Source organism: Colletotrichum jinshuiense, chromosome 8 (genome assembly GCF_051148585.1).
Source record: "Colletotrichum jinshuiense chromosome 8, complete sequence".
Taxonomy (NCBI): domain Eukaryota; kingdom Fungi; phylum Ascomycota; class Sordariomycetes; order Glomerellales; family Glomerellaceae; genus Colletotrichum; species Colletotrichum jinshuiense.
In genome coordinates, this window is record NC_139315.1 from 2,261,586 (window position 1) to 2,282,302 (window position 20,717).

Sequence of the window (20,717 nt, forward strand, 5' to 3'; positions counted from 1 at the left end):
TGGTTTGCGTCAGCAGAAAAAAGTGGTGAACCAAAAGTACCTCGGATGAGGTTGGTTCACTTGCATTGTTTACCAGAAGCGGGTTGGCGCCCTGGTAGGGAAGGAAAAGATTGGTTGGATTAGGTAGAAGGCAAACCAACCAACATCAATCAGGAAAGTATGGGCCGGGTTCCAACCGACGGGGATACGGGGACGGGGCCGGGCTGGGAAGGTGTTGGCCGAGATGGTTGTGCCAAGGAGATGAGCTTTTTTTGCTTTTCCTACGAGCGGTTGCGCCTTGGATAGGAAAGAGCAATCCGGAAGACATGTCTTTATGGCCAAACACACCTCTTCGTCCGCAATCATTCGTTCTAGGTGTGCGATACCGAGCTGAGTCGCATTTGAGATGCTGGCAAATGAGCCCATTCGCTGAGCAGAAGCCGCCACCAGCAAGACACTTATTTAATTGTCTGATGGTTCGATCAACAAAGCTTCTTTTAAGCAATCTGGAGGGGAAAAGTATCCTGGGTCACTCACTACACCTCGTTGGCATCTTCCATAGTGAACCCGATTCCTTTCCATCCCCATGCCACAATGTAGTGGTCAGCGAGCAACTTCCACTCCTCCACCTCATCGAGGCCTTCCAATCGATCCACCCGCTCCTTCTCCTCAGATGATACCCAACCCTCCCAAATCCGCTCGACGGTTAACGCGTTGACGTGTTCAAAACCGGCATCACTAAGTCGCTTTGTTTGATCCTGTGGGAGCTTGTAACTTTCTAGAGTCGGCATACGTATTCTCCTTGCCGCTAGGTTGGATGTCATCATTTTGCCAAAAGGATCATCAGGTCTGATGGGCTCGTAGATGATGATGGCGAGGTTGGAGATCTGCTGCTCAAACCAGGCCACGACGTCTCTAGTTGTGGTTGTCTCGAGGTAACAGAGGCAGCATTCTGATATCAACAGAGTCGGGATATCTGTCCTGAGGCCCGCCAGAGGCGATGCGTTGCTCTGCATCAGGTCCCGGAGGTCACGGGCATGGCAATAATACTTGTCAGACGCGGATGGTTGGCAGCTCCACGACCCATCCTCCTCAATCGAGGGAACTCCAAGGATCTGTCGCAGGGGGGGTACAGAGTGAACTATGCGTGCCTTTTTCCGAACCGTGACCGGGAAGTCTATTTCGTGGTAGACTAGTTCAGGCCGGCCGGCTCTGGGAAAGAGACGGAACGGACGCGTGTCGGTACCAGCACCGAGTGAAATGATCTGCCTCTGATTCGAACCAGACTGCACATTGCTGTGTTGGGCCAGGAAGTTGTCAATGAGGTTGTCGAGAGCAACGGTTCTCGTGTAAGTGCCTGGAAGGGAGGTCAGCCTCCAAGTTGGACGGAAGCAGACTTTGACACGGACCTCGGTTGATGATGGGTAGTCTTCGGGGAGGAGGGCCCGCCAAGTTGTCAAGGAAGAACTGGGCGTACGGGTCGGCGAGGTATCCCGCATTGACGGCACTCAAACGGGAGCCGGCGGCATCGTCGTCGGTGCCCTGAATTGTCTGATCATGGGTCGGACCCGAAGAGGGGGGGCCGCCGCCGGCGCCTCTTCCGCGGCCACGACCGATCCGGCCACCCCTTGCACCCCGAAGGGATAGCAGATTCGGGATCGAATTTCCGGACATGAGGGACGGTGTGTCGGAGGGGGGTAGAACGAGACGAAAGGTATCCCAAGCGCAGCGTTAGTGAAGATGCGGGTGACGTAGGATGGAAGCTAATTACGAGGTGGGGCGCCTGGGGCCAAACGACCTGTGTACCTGGCATGTAGCTGCATGCCGTAACGTCTCGACGCACAGTCCACTTCTCTGTAAAGGGACTGTTTGAATGAGACTCTGTTCCCTCCCCCAGATGCACCTACAAAATAAAATAAAAATAAAACCCGACGGAGGCCTTGGGTGGACAAGCCGGAGGCTTTCAACTGTGCAACGGTCCCTCCACCGCCGAAATGCGGACGCTGCAGTTGGCCTTCAACACGGAGCGACGGATCATTCGTCAGCCAGTCGTACCGCAGTGCCTGTCAAAACAAGATGCATGGCAACCATTGGCGGGTATCCAAGACAAGTGTCCAAACCATCTCGGCTGCTTCGGGCGTTGGCTGCGGCTGTGGCTGGCACTTTGGCACATGGTCTCACCACCTCACCACTCATCAGGCTGCGGACACATGTACAAACGCAAAGCAGGGCGTTCGCCAACCTGTGGGCCCTAAAACAGACTGGGCGGTCGTCTAATATCTCGGATGAATAGAGGTTGTTGAAGCTGGCGAGCAGAATCCGACTCCATCCTGCAAACAAGGATGAGAAGGACGCCAGTTTGTTCAAGGAGCCTTCGGAGTCTCTCTCGAATCCGTTGAAAAGTCCCAGATACCCCCACGAGATTTATCCATTTCCCAGAAGGCAAGCGCATTTTTTTCTTTTTCGTTTCTAACGCAAGCGCCCCGTATTCGCACCGCAGCCTTGTCAATGGTTCAACTTTGCCTGGCGCCAGTATTAGATGCTGCTTGACTACTATCATTGGCTCCCGACTGGAGGAGAGTCGGACCAATATTGCTGGTACTGCAGGTAAGCATGCACGCACGCGGCGGGCAATACGCACCCCAACAGCCCTGCCTGGCGTGGCGTGCCTGGTAGTCGGCCTCGACTTTGCCGGGCTCTTTTATGTGTCGCGTTTTCGGTCCTTCGTTTACAGGTTCGCAGGGCGAGTCGTCCCAGGAGCAAGAGAGGGTGGAGGGGCACGGCGTGGCTGTGTCAGCTTGCTGCCTGCTGCCTGCTACCCGCTGCTACTACCCATGGACCCCCCTTCCCAGAGTCAGGCAGCTGGACTCTCCTGCAGCAGCAGCGCGCAGTGACCAGCGGCTTGCATTGTAATAAGTGAATCCCAGCGCCCCAAAGTTCGTTTCTGTTTTGACGTCTGACACCCCATCCGTTCCCGTCCTCTTTCTTTTTAATTACCACCTCTTCTTCCAAACATATCATCGCCAACTCGCTACTATTTCACTATTTTTCACCCGAGTTTCCAGTAGAGCTGCCCAATATGCTGCACCACGTCGCGAAAGCGGTTCTCAAGAGGGCCGTAGAGAGTCACGATGTTGAGGTCCAGTACCCCCCGTGGGCCGGTGCCGTCTTCTTGGTAGAGTTCATCGTCTTCCTCCCCATCCTCTTCTGGGTAAGCTTTTCCAACCCCCCCATCGCGCGATGCCGTGTTACAACAATCCCCCCTCTAACACAAAGACCAGACGGCCTACACCCTTCGCCAAGTCTACCCCATCTTTGCCATTGTCGAGGACGAGAACCCCCCTGCCTACGACCCCGTCAACTTCGTCGATGACGAAGCCGCTGCTGCCGGCCCAGAGCCACGCAGCGACGGCCCCGTCCCCACAAAGGTCACCGAAGGCCGGCCCACCACCGTGACCTCGTCCCTCCGCTCCATCAACCGCCTCCTGAGATCTAACGGTGGTTGGCGCGCAAACTTCCGTGGTTTCTTCTGTCTGCTCGCCCAGGTCTTCGCCACCTCCATTCTCTACGGCATCTTCAGCGCCTTCCTCCACCCCGCTATCGCCTCCGTCGGGACCCTTCTCGCCGCCCTGTCTCTTGTCCAACTCAGCACTGCCTGGGTCCACATTGTCATCACGCCCCGGAGCTCCTTGCACTTCTGGTCCCGCCTCCCGCCCTTCAAGCGCACCTTCGACGCCACTGTCCGCCCTGTCGTCGTCTACTGGGTCGCCCAGCAGTTCGCGACCTGGGTCCCCGTCGCTGTCGGCTACCTCCTCGGCCTCGACCTCCCTAACCTGGAGTTCGGCAGCAAGCCCCAGGCCGCCGACGCCTGGAAGAGCGTCGTCATCACCATCATCAGCATCGCCTTCCAGGTCATCGTTGTCATCCCCGCCCGCGTCGTCCTCGTTCGCGTCCAGGCCTCGCTGATCCCCGAGGAGGCCGACACCATCATCCCCTTCGACCGCTCCTTCGAGGGCAAGGTTGAGCCCCGCGTCGTCGGTGGCAAGGGCTACGCCACCATGGAGGACGCCTGGCGTGGCTTTTCTCGCGCTGCTTGGCGCCGCCTGGTCATTCTCTACGTCAAGGTCTTTGCCGTCTCCATCGCCGCCTTCGCTCTCATGGCTGCCGTCGTCGTCCCTGAGCTCATTCTCCTTGCCGAGACTGTCCCCTCCAAGAACTAAGTCGTCGGTTTGTATATGCTGGTCGTGTGACTGCAGATGCCAATTACGGCCATGTTGACGTCTAGCTGCGTCTCATTTCTCATGATTTGACCTGCGGTTGGACACGAATAGACTTCGGCGACATGCCACTTTCCTGCATTCCACGAATGTGTACCGCGTACAAGAGTTTATAGGATCAGGCGATAGGTTGCAAGTCGGTTCTGCCAGGACATGCTTTTTGTGACAGTTGGAGGATTTGTAGTAGTCAGACAGCTCTCCTAAGTAATACCAACACATACGTACCCCCATTTAATTGAAACAAATAAAACATTGAATGTTTCCCCAGTCACTATGAGCAATTTGGCAGCAGCAGCAGCAGCATGTCTCTCTTTCTAGTGTCATTAACCGTCAAATGTCTTGGGATTCATAAGTAGTGAGGTCTGTCGTGTCATTACACCAAACTCCCCAGACTATGCAGCAGCGGCACACTCGCAGACCGGCTGTTCTTTTCCTCCATCAGCATCCTCCACTCTCAGCCATTGTCTCCTACCCCACCCTCTCCGTCTTCTTCCTTGTCCACCATTCACACCTGATGAGCATATCGGCGAACGCCTTTAGTGGCCTGCGGACGCTCCCGTAGATCGATCTATCCACCCTTTACCATCTTACCGGCTAACCCCCCATAGACCAAAAGACAAAAGACCGCCCAGAACTGCTTGGGAACAGCAAAATCCAAGAGCAGCGCAAACCGACCGAATGAGGGTAGAAAAATTGACACAAAGGATACCTTTCCCCCTCCCAGTCCGTCTGTGTCTGCAATGTGAAGCTCGGTCGTCTAATCAACCTTTCTCTTCCAGTATACTGACCAGGGAAAAAAAGAAATTGAAAAGAATATCCGAGGCAAAAGAGAGGGTGAAAGGACAGTCGCCGCCAGGGTCAACACAGCGGGGGGTATAGCGGTCTAGTCCGCACCGAGCTGTCGTCTATCGCATACTTTGTCATTTCTATTGTAAGGGGGGGCCGTGAGTGTGCACTTCCCAAAGATGGCAAGCCAATCTTGTGAGACAAGGGACAAGGGCAAAAGGGGCGTGAAGCAGTCTAAGACTTCTGGGAGAAGAACCAGCTGGTGCGCTTGCCGGCACCGCCCTCGTTTTGCTGGATGTTGTTAATAACGGGGATAGACGGTCCCTGGGTGTCACCACCACCGCCACGAAGGGGCTTGGCAATGCGGCTGCCCGCGCCGGTGAAGCTGAAGCCTCCGAGCGACGGAGAGTTCAGGCCACGAGTGCTGCCAGCCTTGGCAGCCTCCAGCCTCTCTTTGACGGCGGCGAGCTGGACTTCAAATCTACAAGGCACCAATCGTTAGAAATGGGGCAAGAAATAGGGACCGAAAAGGAAATGTGCGGGACTGGGGCGTTGACAGAATCAAGGGACGCGTGGGTCTCATACTTGTGGTTCGCAGACGCCATCTTCTCCTGGCTATCCTGTAGCAGGCTCTCGAGGCTCTGGATGCGCTCGTTGCGGGCAATGAGCTTGCGCTCGGCAATGGCAACCTCCTTCTTGAGTGCCGAGTTTTGTTCGACGAGCTGGCGCTGAACCTGGGTCAGCTGCTCGAGGTTCCTCTCCAGGAAGGCCATCTTCTTCTGCTGGGCCCGGTTGTTGGATGACCGAAGCACGTTGTTATACTGCTCTCTGGTCTCATCGAGAGAGATCTCGAGCTCGACCACACGCTCGCAACGGTTCTGGAGATCGCGCATGAGGCTCTTCTTCATGATGTCGAACTCGGCAATCTGTTGCTGAATGGACTTGCCGTTGGCCATGGGGGCAGTAGTGCCTGCCTTGACTCTCTGCTGGAGGTCTTCAATGAGAGTCTTCATTCTCGAGTTCTCCGCGGCCTTTTGCGCAATGTCGGCCTTCAGCTCGTCCACGAGCTGCATAGAAGTGGTCTGCTTGTTGGAATAAGCACCCTCCAGGCGGGCCTTAATCTCCTCGACGTCACTCTCGCCGAGGTTGCGGGTGAGCAGCTCCTCGTATTCCTGCTGGAGGCTTTGAAGGCGGTCCTCAAGCTCGGCCCGGCGGCGGGCGTCCGTCTCGTTTGATGAGGCGCTGAATACGGAAAGCTCAGCTTGCCGCACGATCCCTTGGATCTCGACAAACCGCGACTTGAGCGACTTGAGCTCATCAGGGTTGACGACTTCGCCAGTGGAGCTGACTTCGTGCAAAGCCTCCAGCTGATTGATAGCTTCTGAAATAGCTTTCTCGTTGTCGCTAAAGACATCAGCGCCAAGGTCAAAGCCGGCCATCATCTTGGCCATCTTCTCGGCCTTCTTCTTCTCCTTCTCGTCGAGGACTGCGCTCGTTTCCTTGGCACTCATCTTGACGTCGAGGAGCTGCTGCTTGACCTCATCGAGCTCCGTGGTCAACTCGGCGTTCTGTTCCTTGAGCGCGTCCATGGTGATAAGCGCCTCCTTGCCCTCGAAGTTCAACCGCTCGAGCTGCATCTTGACCTCATTCACCTCGACATGGAGTTTCTCGTTCTCCTTGCCGGTCTTGGCATCGTGCTCCTTCAGGTAGGTAAGCTCTTCCTTGGTCTCTCGAAGCGCCTTGTCTGTCGTGTTGTACTGGCTCTCCTTCTCGGCGAGCTGGTCTTGAAGCTCATTCTCGCGGCGCAGGAACTCGTCGCGCTCATCCTTGTCGAGGGGTAAGCTTGGTGTTCCCGACCGCTCTGAGATTGCTGGTGTCTCAGCCCTGCTATCGGGTAACAGGCGGGATGGCGTTGAAGGACGAGGCGCTTTGGCTTCTGCTTTGGCGCCCATGACGCCATCTGCAGACAGGGGAGACACCCATTTATCCTTGGGTACTGACTCTCCAGTGCGCCACAGCTGGACCTCGACCTCCAGGTTTGAGATGTAGGTCTCAAAGGTTGAAATTTGGCCTCTGGCCTTGCCAAGAAGAGCCTTGAGCTCGGATGGACTGAGCTCTGCGTTGACCTTGGCCTTGTTCTTGATTGCCTTTGCACGGGTACCGAATCGCAGAGTACTGAGGGTTTCGGAATCGTTGTAACTACTCGGGGAACAGTTGATAATGAGGGTTGTCCGACTGTTACCTCCCAAAGATTCTTGCAGGATACGAGTCAACTTGGAGTCTCGGTAGGGCACGTGAGAGGATCTGCCGTCGGTCAAGGCGTTGATGACCATGCCGAGAGCGCTCAAACTCTTGTTGATCTTCTTTGCCTCCTCCAGGGTTTGACCACTGGCACCTGTCTTTCCGACCTTTTCGCTACCGGCCAAATCGACCAGGAATAGCTGGCCACTCTTTGCCGATCCGGTCTCGACGTTCTTCTGGGTAATTGTGACGACGAAGATGGAATGTGAACGGGAAGATTCTTGGTTCATGTTGGTGGCGGCGACAGCTCGGGCGTTTCCACCTCTTCTCATGACCTCATAGACCTCCTGGACGCTGGAGACGTAGACCTCCAGAAGTCCCTTGACGTAAACACCGCGGTTCTTCTCTTCGTGGACGGGAAGGTTATCGTTCTGGGGCGCGAGCAAGTCGCGAATTCTCTCCATGTAGATTTCCATATAACTAACTCGTACCGTGTACTCGATGGTGCTGGGGCTGGACATGATGCTAGCGAAGATCTGTTCGATGATGCGGGGAATAACACCTCGGCCTTCCTCATCGTCGATACTGGAGCCCATCATGGTGTAGGACTTTCCGGCACCCGTCTGACCGTAGGCAAAAACCGTTCCATTGTAACCGTTGAGGATATCGTCGACAGTAGAGCGGATGGAAAAGTCGAAGATGTCGGATTGCTTGCATTTCATATCGAATACTCGGTCGAATGTGAAGGAACCCTGCGCCTCTTTCGACTAGCAGACATGGTGTCAGTAGGCTGCCCGCAGGCGCGCCGTCCAGTACCGAATCGGGGATCACTTACGTCGAGGGTACAGGTTTCCTCGCCATTGAAGCTGACGATGGGCTGGCCGCCCGACTCCAGTTCCACCTTGTTCTGGGGACGGAATCGGGCCACGACCTTAATGCTGTTGTTTGCGCTAGACATGGCGACGGTATTTCAGACCCAAAGGCGTCGAGGCCAAGGTCATGGATTCCGATCGGACGGAGTGTTGCGAGATAGGGGGGTTGCGTGCGAGGCACTCGGCGGCCGCAGCTCGGCAACAAGGGGGGGTTTGCGTTGAAATGACACACAAACCAGGCGGGATGAAATGACGGTGTGCAGAATGTGGGAATGCTGCTAGAATGACATATCGCAGGTGTTGCAGAGCGATAAGCAAGGGGGAGGATAGCGACAGCACAAACCAGCAGCAGTAGCAGCCAGCAAGGCAGTCGATCGGAGGGCGAGAGGAAGTGGGAGAAGGTGATTGTTTGGGCTTGGGGGGATTTTGGGGGGTTGAGATGTAAATTACGGGGACGCGCTAGAAATCGCGTAGAATTATTTGATTGCAGCGAGACTGGACGGATACAGATTACAGTCAAAGAAAAAGAGTCCAATCCGGTAGCGGTCCATCACTGGTGGTTTCATCCCCACCTCACCACCAGCACAGCCGAGGGGCCCGTCCCTGAAAGGCGAGGTTCCCTGTCCGTCTGCTGAAAGTACAGCACGCACGGCGCTATGCAACTGGCTACCCACCGGTCATCACAGGCATTTCTGCACAACAGCGCATTGCGCACTAGAGAGCAAAGGTCATCGGCCGGGCACGCGACGAGATTGAGATGGAGGTTTGGCACGGTCGGTTCCCAGTAATTGGGTGGGTTCCTCCGCTTTCGCAGATAGGTTCATAATAAACAAGGTCGGGCCGCATGTTGTACAATAGATTTGGTATTTCGCTACTATGAGTACCCAAATGCACTTCCCACGAACTCCCCTGTAAAGCCAGATGAAGACGAACCTAACGTCACCGACGGTGACTCGACGAGAAGCACGACCGCGAAACGCCTACCGCAACATGGGGTCGCCCCAAAAGCCATTCAGAGAGGACAGCACGAGCCGAAACGCCAAAATTCCCCCCACTCCCACCTCATCGTTTGCCCCAGCTGCTTAATGCGAAGCAAACCAAGAAACATGTCTGGCCAGCCCTGGATGCCGCCCAGGTCAATCTGCCCCCGTATGGCCTTTTTTTTCCGTCCCGACACAGGCCTGCAGTCTGTTCCGTCGCCGGCTATCCCCTGCTGAGATGAGGTAATGAATATTGTTCATAACAGTCGTTCGCGTATGTGGTATCATTGCATTCTAGTCCTCCCAACTCTTCTCAACTGTCTCCCGAACACGCTTGGTATACTCCTTTCGGTTGTCCTTGTACAGGTTCGAGGCTTCCACGTTCGCCGGAGAGCCGGTGTTTGGGTCATTAAGCAAACTTGAGCAGCATGTTAGCCTCACATATGCACTAGATTTGCAGATGGCTCCGCGGTTTCGCCAGAAGTCGACTCACCTCTGAATGCTCGTCAACACCGCCGCGACATCGTACGTAGGGCTCCACCTGTTTTGCAGGATATCGAGACAGAGTTCTCCTGTGGCGTAGACGTTGGGGTGGAACATCTGGCTGATGAACTTCACCGCGGGTGGCTTGTTGGGGTACTGCTCCTCGAACTGCATAACCAGTCTGAAGGTACCATCTTCGAAGGGCGTATCAGCAGGTCCGATAATCACCGCGTTCCTGGAGGAGTGAGTCGTTGTCAGTCTATATTGAGTAGAAACGGGTGGCCGGCAGGCTCGGCAGGTTACCGGACATACCAGGTCATGACGTTGTCTGGGACGGGCGAGGCAGAAACACCGGCGGGAGGATCGGTCTGCATGCGCTGTTTCGGTGGTAAGAATGCAATCGTTGATGGCGGAAGACACGAGGGTCCTAACTCACCTTGAAGTCACGCATCAAGCGACGGCGGGCGGCTGTAGACATGGTGGCGGACGTTGACTGATTACCAAGACTGAGGGGTCGAAGGCCAAGACAGCCGTCGCAAAGGAGAAGGGCAAGAACAGCGGAAACGGTTCCTAGAGTGCGAGTGAATGGATCGGAATTCCTGGCAGAAGTTCAGGAATGCTGGAGTCTTGCTGCTCTACTGGTTGAGGATGTGTGATGAAAGAAAGGCGTGGAAACATTGAATGGTTCACGGTCCGCCAGAATGGCACGGCAAGCACTCCTACTACACCCACCGCCTTCCGCTTGGGCCAATCGGTGGGGGTTCTATTTTTGGCCAATCACGACGGGATTAAGCGCGAATCAGACCAACCCAACCCGGCCGAGCAGCACACGAGTCGAGCCCACTCTTTTCAGTGACGTTCCGAGTCTCGAGCTGGTGCATTTAGCATCTGATGCAAACACTTTGTCCGTCGGCGTTTGCTTTGTCATGTCGCTGACAATTAAGCCAGTTGCATAAAAAAGGTATTTGCATCATCATACATGCAACTAGCGAGGTTGCCTTTTTCGTCTGCATGCATGAGCCGTCTCGCCGGGCTCTGTAGACTCATTTGCACATACATACGCCACGCGACAACCAGCCCGCAGACGATGAGCATATGCCGCGATATTCCGGGGAAGGGGTCTTTTCGAGGTGCAGGCAGTTACACTGCTGCTGTGGAAGAGGAACTTTGTACCGGCCAGACCTGACCTGATTCCGCCTTTCCGAACTGAACCGCCCCCTACTCCCACGGCCCGGGGTGGGGGATCGGTTCCCCAGGGACCTGGGGATTGGGGGTGACCTCACGAAGAAGCTCGGCCCCGCCTGTACACCCCCCCCCCTCTTAAGCCGAGGAAGACCGCTGACCTGGGGTATTGCTGTCCCGCGCCATCCACATGCTCGCCTCCATCCCTCTCGAATTATAGCCGCCATCTCATCTTTTCTGTTTCTTGTAATATTTTCTCAAATCGCAACTGTTTGCTTCCTTTATTGCCGCGCGATCTACCCACTGCCACCATATCAACATGCTTTTAAGACAGTCCTCCAGGCTTCCTGGCCAATTCGCCAGACAAGCGGCGGCCCGCCAGTTCTCCACAAGAGCTGCACTTCGGCAAGAGATCCGGGACGCATACATCCTCAGTGCGTCGAGAACCCCGACAGCAAAGGTAACCACAAGTCAGTAAGGGTGCACTTGAAGCCAATGACTAACACATTAGCCAGTTCAATGGCTCGTTCACGAATGTGTCTGCACCAAAGCTCGGCGCCGTCGCCATCAAGTCTGCCCTCGAGAAGTCAAAGGTCCCCGTCGATAAGATCTCCGATGTGTACATGGGCAACGTGTTGCAAGGATCAGTCGGACAAGCGCCGGCTCGCCAGGCCGCCATCTTTGCTGGCCTTCCATCAAGCGTGGAGGCCGTCACCATCAACAAAGTATGTGCATCAGGTATGAAGGCGGTCGTGTTCGCCGCGCAAAACATCCAGTTGGGCCTGGCGGAGGCGCAAATCGCCGGTGGCATGGAGAACATGACAAAGGTGCCATACTACGTGCCCCGCGCGTCCAGCTTACCGCCGTTCGGGCATGTCAAGATGGAGGACGGCTTGATCAAGGACGGTTTGACCGACGTCTACGACCAATTCCACATGGGCAACTGCGCCGAGAATACGGCCAAGAAGTATGAGGTCACCCGTGAGATGCAGGACCAGTACGCCATCCAGTCCTACGAACGTGCCCAGGCCGCATGGAAATCGAAGGCCTTCGCCGAGGAAATAGCCCCAGTCACAGTCCCCGGTAAGAAGGGTGACACTATCGTCGAGACCGACGAGGGATACCTCGACGTCAAGTTCGACAGGGTACCCACTCTCAAGCCCGCATTCGTTCGCGACGGTACCGGCACCGTCACCGCCGCCAACTCGTCCACACTGAATGATGGTGCCAGTGCGCTGGTTCTGGGCAGCAAGGAGATTGCGCAAAAGTATGGTTCCGGATCCCGTGTTCTGGCCAAGATTTGCGGTTCGGCCGATGCCGCCGTTGACCCCATTGACTTCCCCATTGCGCCGGCCAAGGCGGTCCCCATCGCGCTCAAGAGAGCAGGCATCACCAAGGACCAGGTTGCCATCTGGGAGTTCAACGAAGCTTTTGCCGCCGTGGTCAAGGCCAACGAGAAGGTGAGGGTCACTGCATTGCCGAACTGTTCAGCCGTTATTAACTCATGCTGCGTAGATTCTCGGACTGGAAGGTGCCAAAGTCAACCCTCTCGGCGGAGCCATCTCCCTTGGTCACGCCCTGGGCAGCTCCGGATCGAGAATTATCGTCACCTTGTTGCACCAGCTGAAGCCTGGCGAATACGGCGTCGCGGCCATCTGCAACGGAGGTGGTGCCGCCACTGCCATTGTCGTGCAGCGCATCGAGTCCGTGTAATTGACGATATGCCGGACCTCATGGTACTAGTCCCGGCTGTATTTAGGTTGTGTTCAAAAAGGGGGCTTCATGATTAGCCTCGAGTGTGACTTTGCACTGCTTCCCGCTCAAATTGCGGTAACCATAGCGGATCCAATGCGTGGGTGTTAGGAGGTGTAACTGTGTATAAAAAATTGTCGAACGAGCCAAGTAGCAAAAGTAAACTGTTTGGTCTTTAAGAATATCTCCTCGATTCACGACTGGATGCAGGGTTGACCGCCATCGTCGTTCAATGCGAATTAAATACCTTGGTACATAAATTTACAGGAAGTTGGAAAGGAGGAGCTAGAGAGTCCATCGGCTCCATCCTCATCGGGACCGTGGCGGGGCAGCACCGACCTCTCTACCGAGCACACACCCCTGCCCCCGCTCACCGAAGAATCCACCTCATACCTGAACTCACTCACCTTAAACCTTCATTCATCGTCGACTCTCATCACGAACCGCGGGCATCTCTCATCCTCACACCCACTCCGCGCCCGCGCACCCCTCCGTTTCTCTCGACCCTCTCGCGCGAGCCGCTACACAATGTCCCTCCTAATACAATTCCTCACTCAGATTCGCACATTCGTCCGCGCTCAAAACACTGACGAGCTCCGCAACTGGCTCCTCGTCGAGCCCAACGCAAACCAACAATACCACGCCCTTGCGAACGAGCTACGAAATCAGTTCCGCTCATCGCCACGCGATGCAAATGGCGGTAGCGGTGGCGGTAGCAGCACAGCTCTCGAGAACACAATTGAGAAATGCCTTCCCGAAGAGGACGACGTGCCCGAGGGCCAGGGATCACCGTGGCCGGGCTTCGTGACTTTTATGAAGGACTACATGCTATTCTGGCGCGACGTCGACTATGATGATTTACTGGGCGCGCACACCCTTCTAAGCGGGCTCGTAAAGTGAGTCTTCGCCAATCTCCGGCTTCTTTGATCCAGACGAAGCACCGATTCCCGGAAAACACAACGCTTCATCGACGAGACCACGAAGAACACCATGACTGACGGCCCCCGCAGCTCCTGCAGCACCGCCTTTGCCCACCCAACATACGGCGGAATGCTCCTCAAGACGGCAATGTCGCTCTGCGAGTCCCTCTCGCGCCTCACCATGATGCTCTCCCGCCGCCCGGACCTCACGAGCAAGATCCGCAACGTCGATGCCGACGACCGCAAGTCCATCGCTGAGTCCTCGGCCGAGATCATCCAGAAGATCTTCACCACCTGCCTAACGGACCGCTCCAGTACACGCTACAGCAAACCCGAGGGCAAAAAAGTTGGAGTGTACATGTTTGCCAACCTTGTCCTCAAGCTCCTCTTTGCCGTGAGTCTTCCTCCCAGCCTCTGCCTCATTCCTTTTCTCTCACACGTCTCCCTCGCCTGGTCCCCAATTTCCCTCATGTTATTTATCTTCACTTTCTGTTCAACTCATAACGGACACCGCTGACGACCCCGGAACACAGTGTCGAAGAACACATCTCGCAAAACAAATATTCACAAACATCTCCACAAACTCACCGCCCCTGTCCCTCTACCCGGCCTCCCAGCGCGTCACCTTCCTCTACTACCTAGGGCGCTTCAACCTCGCAAACTGCCACTTCCTCCGCGCGGCCCTCTGCCTCGAGGAGGCCTACCTCCAGATCCCTCCGCCGCTAACGTCCCACCGCGCCCTGGTCCTCGGGTACCTGATCCCCTGCAATATCTTGCTGGGCCGCCTCCCTTCGCAGCTCCTGCTCTCGCGCCCCGAGGCAAGCTCCCTGGCGCCGGTCTTCCACCCTCTGAGCGAGGCGATCCGGAAGGGCGACTTCGTGCTGCTCCAACACACCCTCGCCCACCACGAAAAGTACCTCTTCGACAAGGGCCTCCTCCTCGTCCTGACCCACCGCCTCCGCCCCCTCCTCTGGCGCTCCCTCGCCCGCAAGACGTTCCTCCTGACCTACGCCCCGGGGCCGGACGACTCGAACCCCTCGAACACGAACCGCCGCGCCGCGACCCTGGACCTCGCGGACCTGCACACGACCTCGACCTACCTCCAGCACCGCCTCGAGGGTTACGTCCCCTCGAAGCGCCCCTCCTCCTTTTCGTCCTCGGCGGCGTCCCCCGCCTTCCTGACGGCCGTCTCTCACGACGCCTCCTCGACCCTCGTTCCTCCCCCCGGGGGCCCCAAAAAGCTCCGGCCCAACGAGGGCTTGATCTGGGGGAACGCGCCCGTGGAGATGGACGACGTCGAGATGAACGTTGCCGTGCTGATACAGCTGGGCTTCATGCACGGCTTCGTCGCGCACTCGCAGGGCAGGTTCGCCGTCATGGGCGCCACGAAGAAAAGCCCCCTCGTGGCCGGCTGGCCGACGCCGTGGACCGCCATCCGCGAGAGGCAGTACGAGGAGGACATTGACCTGGACCATGTGCCCGGGTGGGTGAAGGGTTGAATGAGAGGAGAGATAGGCAGGGTGGGAGGGGGGGGGGTGGGGTTTGCGAGATATTTTGGACAATGGAAACACATGTTTTTGGTATAGAATTGCGACGTCGCCCCCGAAGGAAAAAAGGAGAAGAAAAAAAAATTGATACCCCGTTCTCAGATCATTCGACGCCTTGCTTTTAGAGCCTTGTCATCCATCGCCCATTCGTAGACAGGGGAGGATGAGTTGGGCACGCTATAAGCATAAGCAGGGGACCTTGGTGCATCTCCTGTGAAATGAGCACCTAAGAATATCGACATGTGTCACGTGTGCCGGTATAAGCTGTCAGTGTGAACGCTTCATTCGTTGTTGGGGGCCGTCTTTGAATATGGCAGGCCCTGGCTACTCTATCCTCATCTGACCTCTATCAAATGGTTACGGAAACAGATGAAGGTGGCACTCAACAGTTCATCTCGTGTATCATCCTCGAATCACGTCTTCTCCTATTCTGGGACGGGCTCATCCACAAGCTCCCCTGCTCTTGGGCACCAAGCCAGCTATCCTACAAAAAAGTCTCCCCAAAGAATCATATTTCCAGCTCCAAGGTCCCTCATCACCTCCATGTCATGACTGATGTTTCCATTTCACATAGTACTTCCTCCAAACGTCCTCGAATAATAAACAAAACAAAAAAATAATTCGTACGTAAATGGGTATAGGTGAGAAGCAAGCCGATTCTAAAATGTGTAAATGCCCTCTGGAAGAGAAGCCGAGTAATATACCCGAAAGAAAGCTTTGCCAGCTTGTGCCGTTGGCACAAGATTGCTAAGACAATAAACACTAGACTGCCGCGGTGAGATTGCGGTGTCGATATAAACGTCCCGATACGTTGCAAATGATGAAGTTGCCATCTGTTGTCGGCATATATGCAAATTTTGCCGCGTGGCTGTAAGCGGCGGCGGTTTGAAACGAAAAAGAACCAGCAACACAAAAAGGTACGTGGCAAGCGTGCTTGCTTGCCTTTGGTTGGAAGGGTACATCCGACCGAGCGGCGGGCTGTGTCCGAGACATCGAGGTCGGAAGGCGACAGCAAAAGGACGGCGCTGCGTCATATTGACAAGGCATGGACGTTGAAGTGAAGAACAAGCTGTTGTTGCTGGCTGGAACGAAACGAAGAGAGGCTACTGATGTGTAGTCGCAATCAGTAGAGGAAAGTGGCAGCTACAAAGGCGATGATTAGGCCGGCAATGGCGCCGCCGCCTTGCTTGTTGCCTTCATTCTCCTTTGAGGTTGTCGCAGGGGCGGACTCTTCCGTCTCGGTGGGGGTGGTAGGTTCAAGCGTCGTCACCAGGGATACGCGGGAAGTTGTCGCTGAAGTGTCGTTCTCGTGGAACATACCAGGGATGACGGTGGCAGTCTCGACGGCGGAAGTGGATACGGCGCTGGAGGACTGGGCGCTCGAGCTCTTGGGGGTTGGCGCAGCGGACGAGGAGGGCGACGGCGTGGGTGTCGGCGTCGGCGTGGGTGTAGGAGTGGGAGTGGGAGTAGGCGTCGGCGTGGGGGCCGCAGACGATGATTTAGCTACCTTGATTTCAACCTTGGCATCCGAGTCATCCGAGTCGCTGCTACCAGATCCGTCGAGGGGGAAGACGACAATGCGACCCTTCTTTCCCTTGGGAACAGTAACGACGCAGTACTTGGCGTTGCCGGCGCCGGTGCCTGCAAGATTGCTAGTCACTTCTCCAATCGCATTGGCCGAGGGATCGATAGAGCAAGGAGTGCCGTTGCAGCCACCGTCGGGACATTCGATCTTGACTCCATAAGTAGGCTTGGTGTTCTTCAACGCGGAACCTTCCCAGATAGGGTTGTAGCCGAGGGTGACAAAAGTGCGACCTTGGCTGTCCTGGTTGGCTCCTGCCACGTAGGCAGCCCAGTTACCAACTGCCTTGGACGAATCGCCCCAGATACAGCCCTCATCCGTGACGCCTGGCGGGTTGATATAGTAGCTAGAAAATGTTAGTTCTGCTATACATGCCGGGCAATAATCCGGGACTTACTGAGCACTTGTGCCGCACCAGTAGCTGGGATCGGGCACAGCAAGGGTGATGGACTTGTCAATGACGCTGGGGATAAGCATGGCCTCATTGCCTGGCAGAACAGTCTGGCAGAACGACAAGGTCTTGCCGCAGTTGTTGTAGACCTCGACAGTCCCAGCGCCATCAACGCAGTAAGGCGAGTTCTTGATTGGCTTCACAGCCTTGCCGTCAGAGCCGCAGTAGAGACCACCATTCTGAGCCGGTCAGCCATCGTACACAATTGTGCAAAACACAAGGGATTCTCACCATTGACGAGGGGTACGTGTAGGAGGAACCCGGCTCCCATTGTGCCATAACTTTACCCGGCTTGCAAGCAATGGGGCAGTAGCTTCCCTCGACACAGGCCTGATCAGGGCTCATAGCGAAGCCCTTGTTTGAGGCACCCGGGACATTGACCAAGTCGCCGTCGCTGGGCAGACTGCAGATGGCCTTGCCGTCGGAAGTCCTCTCCACAAGAGCCCTCTCAGCAAGCTTCTCAATCTCCTCGTTAGAGCCAAGGACCGGCTTCAGGTTGTGAAGGTGGCGGTGAGAAGCATCGCGCGCATCGACGGGCTGGGCAGAAAGAAGAACAAAGGCCGAGCCCAGGGCGGCCTGGATAGTAGAGAGCTTCATCTCGGAAGCAGAGTCTCGTTGCGAGTCGTGGTAGCGTCCTCCAAAGATGATTCACAGTAAGAGACAGGTGTTGAAGGTCGGCGCGTCGCGCAACGTAGTGAGCAGCAGCGGTGGAAGTTGGCGTCCGGATCCAATACTATAACATCGAGGCAGCGAATTGAGCAGCAACAGCGCGCGCGCGTGTTGAATTCGTGACGAACGTAGTTTCTTGGAAAGCGAACGACGGATAGCGAATGTCGGTGTAATGAGCGGAACGTCTCCAAACAGAGACTGGGCAAGGCGTAAGGATGCGGTGCAAGGACGAGAAAGAAAGAGGAGAACGAGCGTGGGTGGAGATGGTAGGATGGGCCGACGATGAAATGAGAGAGAGCAATCAACCGGGGGCCATTGAGCCTTGGGGCTTTTGGCCGCAAAACAGACGACAGAACCTTGCGCACGATCTTCCCCCTGTTGGGCAGACGGGGGGGAGGACCACTGGTTTGACCAGGGCCCTTTGAGGGGCGGCGCAAGGGTTCTGGCTGCTCATGGCGACATTGGGCAGTGGTGGTCGCCGGCGATGCAATAGTTGGACCGGGGCCGGGGAGACGGACAAGGCTCGATGTGAGAACTGGGACAAGTGGGAGTTCAAGGATTCGAGGCCGGGGGAGATGAACATGGCATGGTCCCTCGACCCTGGACGGTCTCGCCAATCAGAGTCAGCCGTCATCTCGGCAAAGCTTGACTTATTCATCCTAGAAGCCAATGAGACGCGCCGCGCGAGCAAGCCGTTGCTGCCGTTTGGACCAAACGAAATTAGAGCACGGTCCTCAGCGCACGGAAGACCGCTCGAGACTCCAGTACCTGCATAAGTGTGCATATTCCCGCACATTACCTATGAAGTCATGCACAAGTCTGTGATGGTTGCCCTGCAGGTCCCCGCTCCAATTGGTGGCATCGACCTAGCCTCCCCCCTTCTTCCCTCTGCTGGCGTTGGGAACTGGGAATTACCACACAAAAAAAACAGGGGGAAGCCGCACCGCTCGTTGCCCGGCAAGGGGTGTTACTGCTTTGGGTCATCTACAGGTGAGGCACCTTGCACCATTCACATTTTGAGAGCCAGAAGGTGCACGCAACTGGCAAATTGGCAGCCGGTAACGGCAAAGAGGTGACGAGAGGGAGGGAGAGAAACGGCCGGGCGCAATGTCGCACGCGCTTCTGTCATCCAATCTTAAGCTTCAAGCTTAATCGATCCCACCTGCCAAACACTGGCCGTCAGGTCGCACTCAAATCTATCTGGATCGAGACCTCGAAAGCGCTCTCTCACTCACTCACTCTCTCTCTCCGCTGCAGCCGCTGTGCCTCCGCCACCTCCTTGAACTGGATCTCGCAGCGTAGTGTTACGCGGCAAATGGGGTGGGAAGGTCGCATGAATCACGCATTTCCTCTGTGGGAAGTCCAACGGTTTGCCCGCCACCGCTTTGGAATGCGGGAGAACGCCTTCTTCAGTACCGCGCCGGCGCCATGATTCAGCGGTCTTGCCTTCTGCTTCTGGAAGAACAACTCACGATATCTGGAACAGGCTCCACCGCGCTGAGGCCTAGCCAGCACCCAGAGGTGGATCGGTCTCCCCCTATCAGGCCAAGAGCCAGCCCGAGGGAAACGCCGTCGGCGTTGAATCGCTCGCTCGCGTCGCACCACATACCGAAACGTGCTTACTCGGGTCCCTTTTTCAACCTCGTCCGACTCCTTGTTCAACCAGGCCACCCCCGAACAGACGGGTTTCTCTTCCCTTTGCGTATGCCTTGTCGAGCACAATACTATGGTACATGTACATACGTAGTCAATGTGCACAGCTTGCAAGGGAGCCGCCCCAGTCCTCGCCAAGGTGGGCTTGCTGCATGAGCCTCATGTCCTGGGACCTCCACTACCCTCAACACACGTGCTGTGCACTACACCTACAAAGAGACAGAGCAATTTCTCCAATGAATTGCTCAAGCGACTCCATATCCATTTCCCCTGGGTGGACGAGCCAACGGCAAAGAACCTGCCAGCAATCGTTCGGAGAAGATCTAGTGTATCCGCGCCCGTGCGATAGATCTGGGGTGGCACCTGTCGCTCGCTACGTCTTCCTGGGACAGTGTTGCCGAAGCAAAGAGATTGCAGACATGAGACTGTGCCAGAGTTGGCATACCTGACCCCCAGACTAGCCCAAACTAGCCCATACTAGCACGCCTCGATGCTTCTGCAATAGTCCGGGACCGGGAAACGCCACGACATAAGCTCACGAACAGGCATCATCTGCAGCCAGACGATTCCACATCAGTCAGACGTCGGCTCCGCATCTTTGGTCTGCCAGTTGGTTTCCACTCAACGTTCATCCATCCGGCGCCGGTTGTTTTTGAACCTGAGAGCCCCCCGGTGCTTCGTGTCTGGTTGACAATTCAGGCTACTTGCTGATCACTTGCAGTATTGGGCAAGAAAAGCCTGCGCTTTGGTTTCTAGCCCTCAAGCGAGGTTTACGGCCAGGCTAGGTCACGCCACGCCCGCTATTTCTCCCGCCTGGTTTGATGAGATGGAGCACGCTCTTACCCGCGCAGATTACTACACTACAGGCTACCCTATATCTTATTTGGATTTTGTGATGATAATGTGACATGGCCGAAGCTGTCATTGGTTGGATTGAGCTTGAGCGACGGGACGAAATGCGTACCAGCCGTATCGGTTGCCGTCCAAGTGGCAGTTGCGCGCTGTAGTCCAGTGCTGGACATGCCGAGGAAGCATCTACGAATGTCAAAAACGCCTGGTCTGGCCTGGGTTGATAGTCCATGACCAGCGGTACGGCCACTAGTTGAATCTACTGGAACCGGAAGCTCGATATGCTAGTTGTCTTTTTGTTCTTTTTGTCCTTTTTTTCCTTGAGCGAGCTGGAAATTTTATCGCAATATGCACTTGGTTAGTTGCTGATGAGGCTTGCTCAATTCCCTCATTTCCAAGGGATATTTGTTTCATTTGGTATACGCGGCGCCGTTACGTTTGAAATTGGCCCTCTGTTCTCTCGGATTAAGACTTCGCAAGTCGACCATTGCCAA

The 20,717-nt window shown here is 55.8% G+C and overlaps 7 protein-coding genes across 7 annotated transcripts; 3 read left to right on the forward strand and 4 right to left on the reverse strand.

Moving 5' to 3' along the window:
- Positions 1 to 515: 515 nt before the first annotated feature.
- On the reverse strand, positions 516 to 1,653 carry EsH8_VIII_000617 (leucine carboxy methyltransferase; the record flags this gene model as incomplete). Its single annotated transcript, XM_083269659.1, has 2 exons — positions 516 to 1,336; positions 1,389 to 1,653. The coding sequence occupies 2 exons, from the start codon at positions 1,651 to 1,653 to the stop codon at positions 516 to 518; spliced, it is 1,086 nt and encodes a 361-aa protein (XP_083129427.1).
- A 1,405-nt stretch (positions 1,654 to 3,058) lies between these two features.
- EsH8_VIII_000618 (uncharacterized protein) lies at positions 3,059 to 4,199 on the forward strand (the record flags this gene model as incomplete). Its single annotated transcript, XM_083269660.1, has 2 exons — positions 3,059 to 3,190; positions 3,261 to 4,199. The coding sequence occupies 2 exons, from the start codon at positions 3,059 to 3,061 to the stop codon at positions 4,197 to 4,199; spliced, it is 1,071 nt and encodes a 356-aa protein (XP_083129428.1).
- Positions 4,200 to 5,276: 1,077 nt separating this feature from the next.
- Positions 5,277 to 8,241, reverse strand: EsH8_VIII_000619 (putative kinesin family protein (KinA); the record flags this gene model as incomplete). Its single annotated transcript, XM_083269661.1, has 3 exons — positions 5,277 to 5,523; positions 5,628 to 8,050; positions 8,119 to 8,241. 3 exons carry the CDS (start codon positions 8,239 to 8,241, stop codon positions 5,277 to 5,279), a joined length of 2,793 nt encoding a protein of 930 aa, XP_083129429.1.
- A 1,188-nt stretch (positions 8,242 to 9,429) lies between these two features.
- Positions 9,430 to 10,096, reverse strand: EsH8_VIII_000620 (E2 ubiquitin-conjugating protein RAD6; the record flags this gene model as incomplete). The annotated part of the gene is made up of 4 exons (XM_083269662.1): positions 9,430 to 9,553; positions 9,629 to 9,853; positions 9,931 to 9,995; positions 10,055 to 10,096. 4 exons carry the CDS (start codon positions 10,094 to 10,096, stop codon positions 9,430 to 9,432), a joined length of 456 nt encoding a protein of 151 aa, XP_083129430.1.
- Positions 10,097 to 11,119: 1,023 nt separating this feature from the next.
- Positions 11,120 to 12,513, forward strand: EsH8_VIII_000621 (Thiolase, N-terminal domain-containing protein; the record flags this gene model as incomplete). Its single annotated transcript, XM_083269663.1, has 3 exons — positions 11,120 to 11,260; positions 11,316 to 12,260; positions 12,316 to 12,513. 3 exons carry the CDS (start codon positions 11,120 to 11,122, stop codon positions 12,511 to 12,513), a joined length of 1,284 nt encoding a protein of 427 aa, XP_083129431.1.
- Positions 12,514 to 13,080: 567 nt separating this feature from the next.
- EsH8_VIII_000622 (uncharacterized protein) lies at positions 13,081 to 14,971 on the forward strand (the record flags this gene model as incomplete). Its single annotated transcript, XM_083269664.1, has 3 exons — positions 13,081 to 13,448; positions 13,563 to 13,866; positions 14,006 to 14,971. The coding sequence occupies 3 exons, from the start codon at positions 13,081 to 13,083 to the stop codon at positions 14,969 to 14,971; spliced, it is 1,638 nt and encodes a 545-aa protein (XP_083129432.1).
- Positions 14,972 to 16,142: 1,171 nt separating this feature from the next.
- Positions 16,143 to 17,649, reverse strand: EsH8_VIII_000623 (uncharacterized protein; the record flags this gene model as incomplete). The annotated part of the gene is made up of 3 exons (XM_083269665.1): positions 16,143 to 16,947; positions 16,999 to 17,231; positions 17,284 to 17,649. The coding sequence occupies 3 exons, from the start codon at positions 17,647 to 17,649 to the stop codon at positions 16,143 to 16,145; spliced, it is 1,404 nt and encodes a 467-aa protein (XP_083129433.1).
- Between the last annotated feature and the right edge of the window lie 3,068 nt (positions 17,650 to 20,717).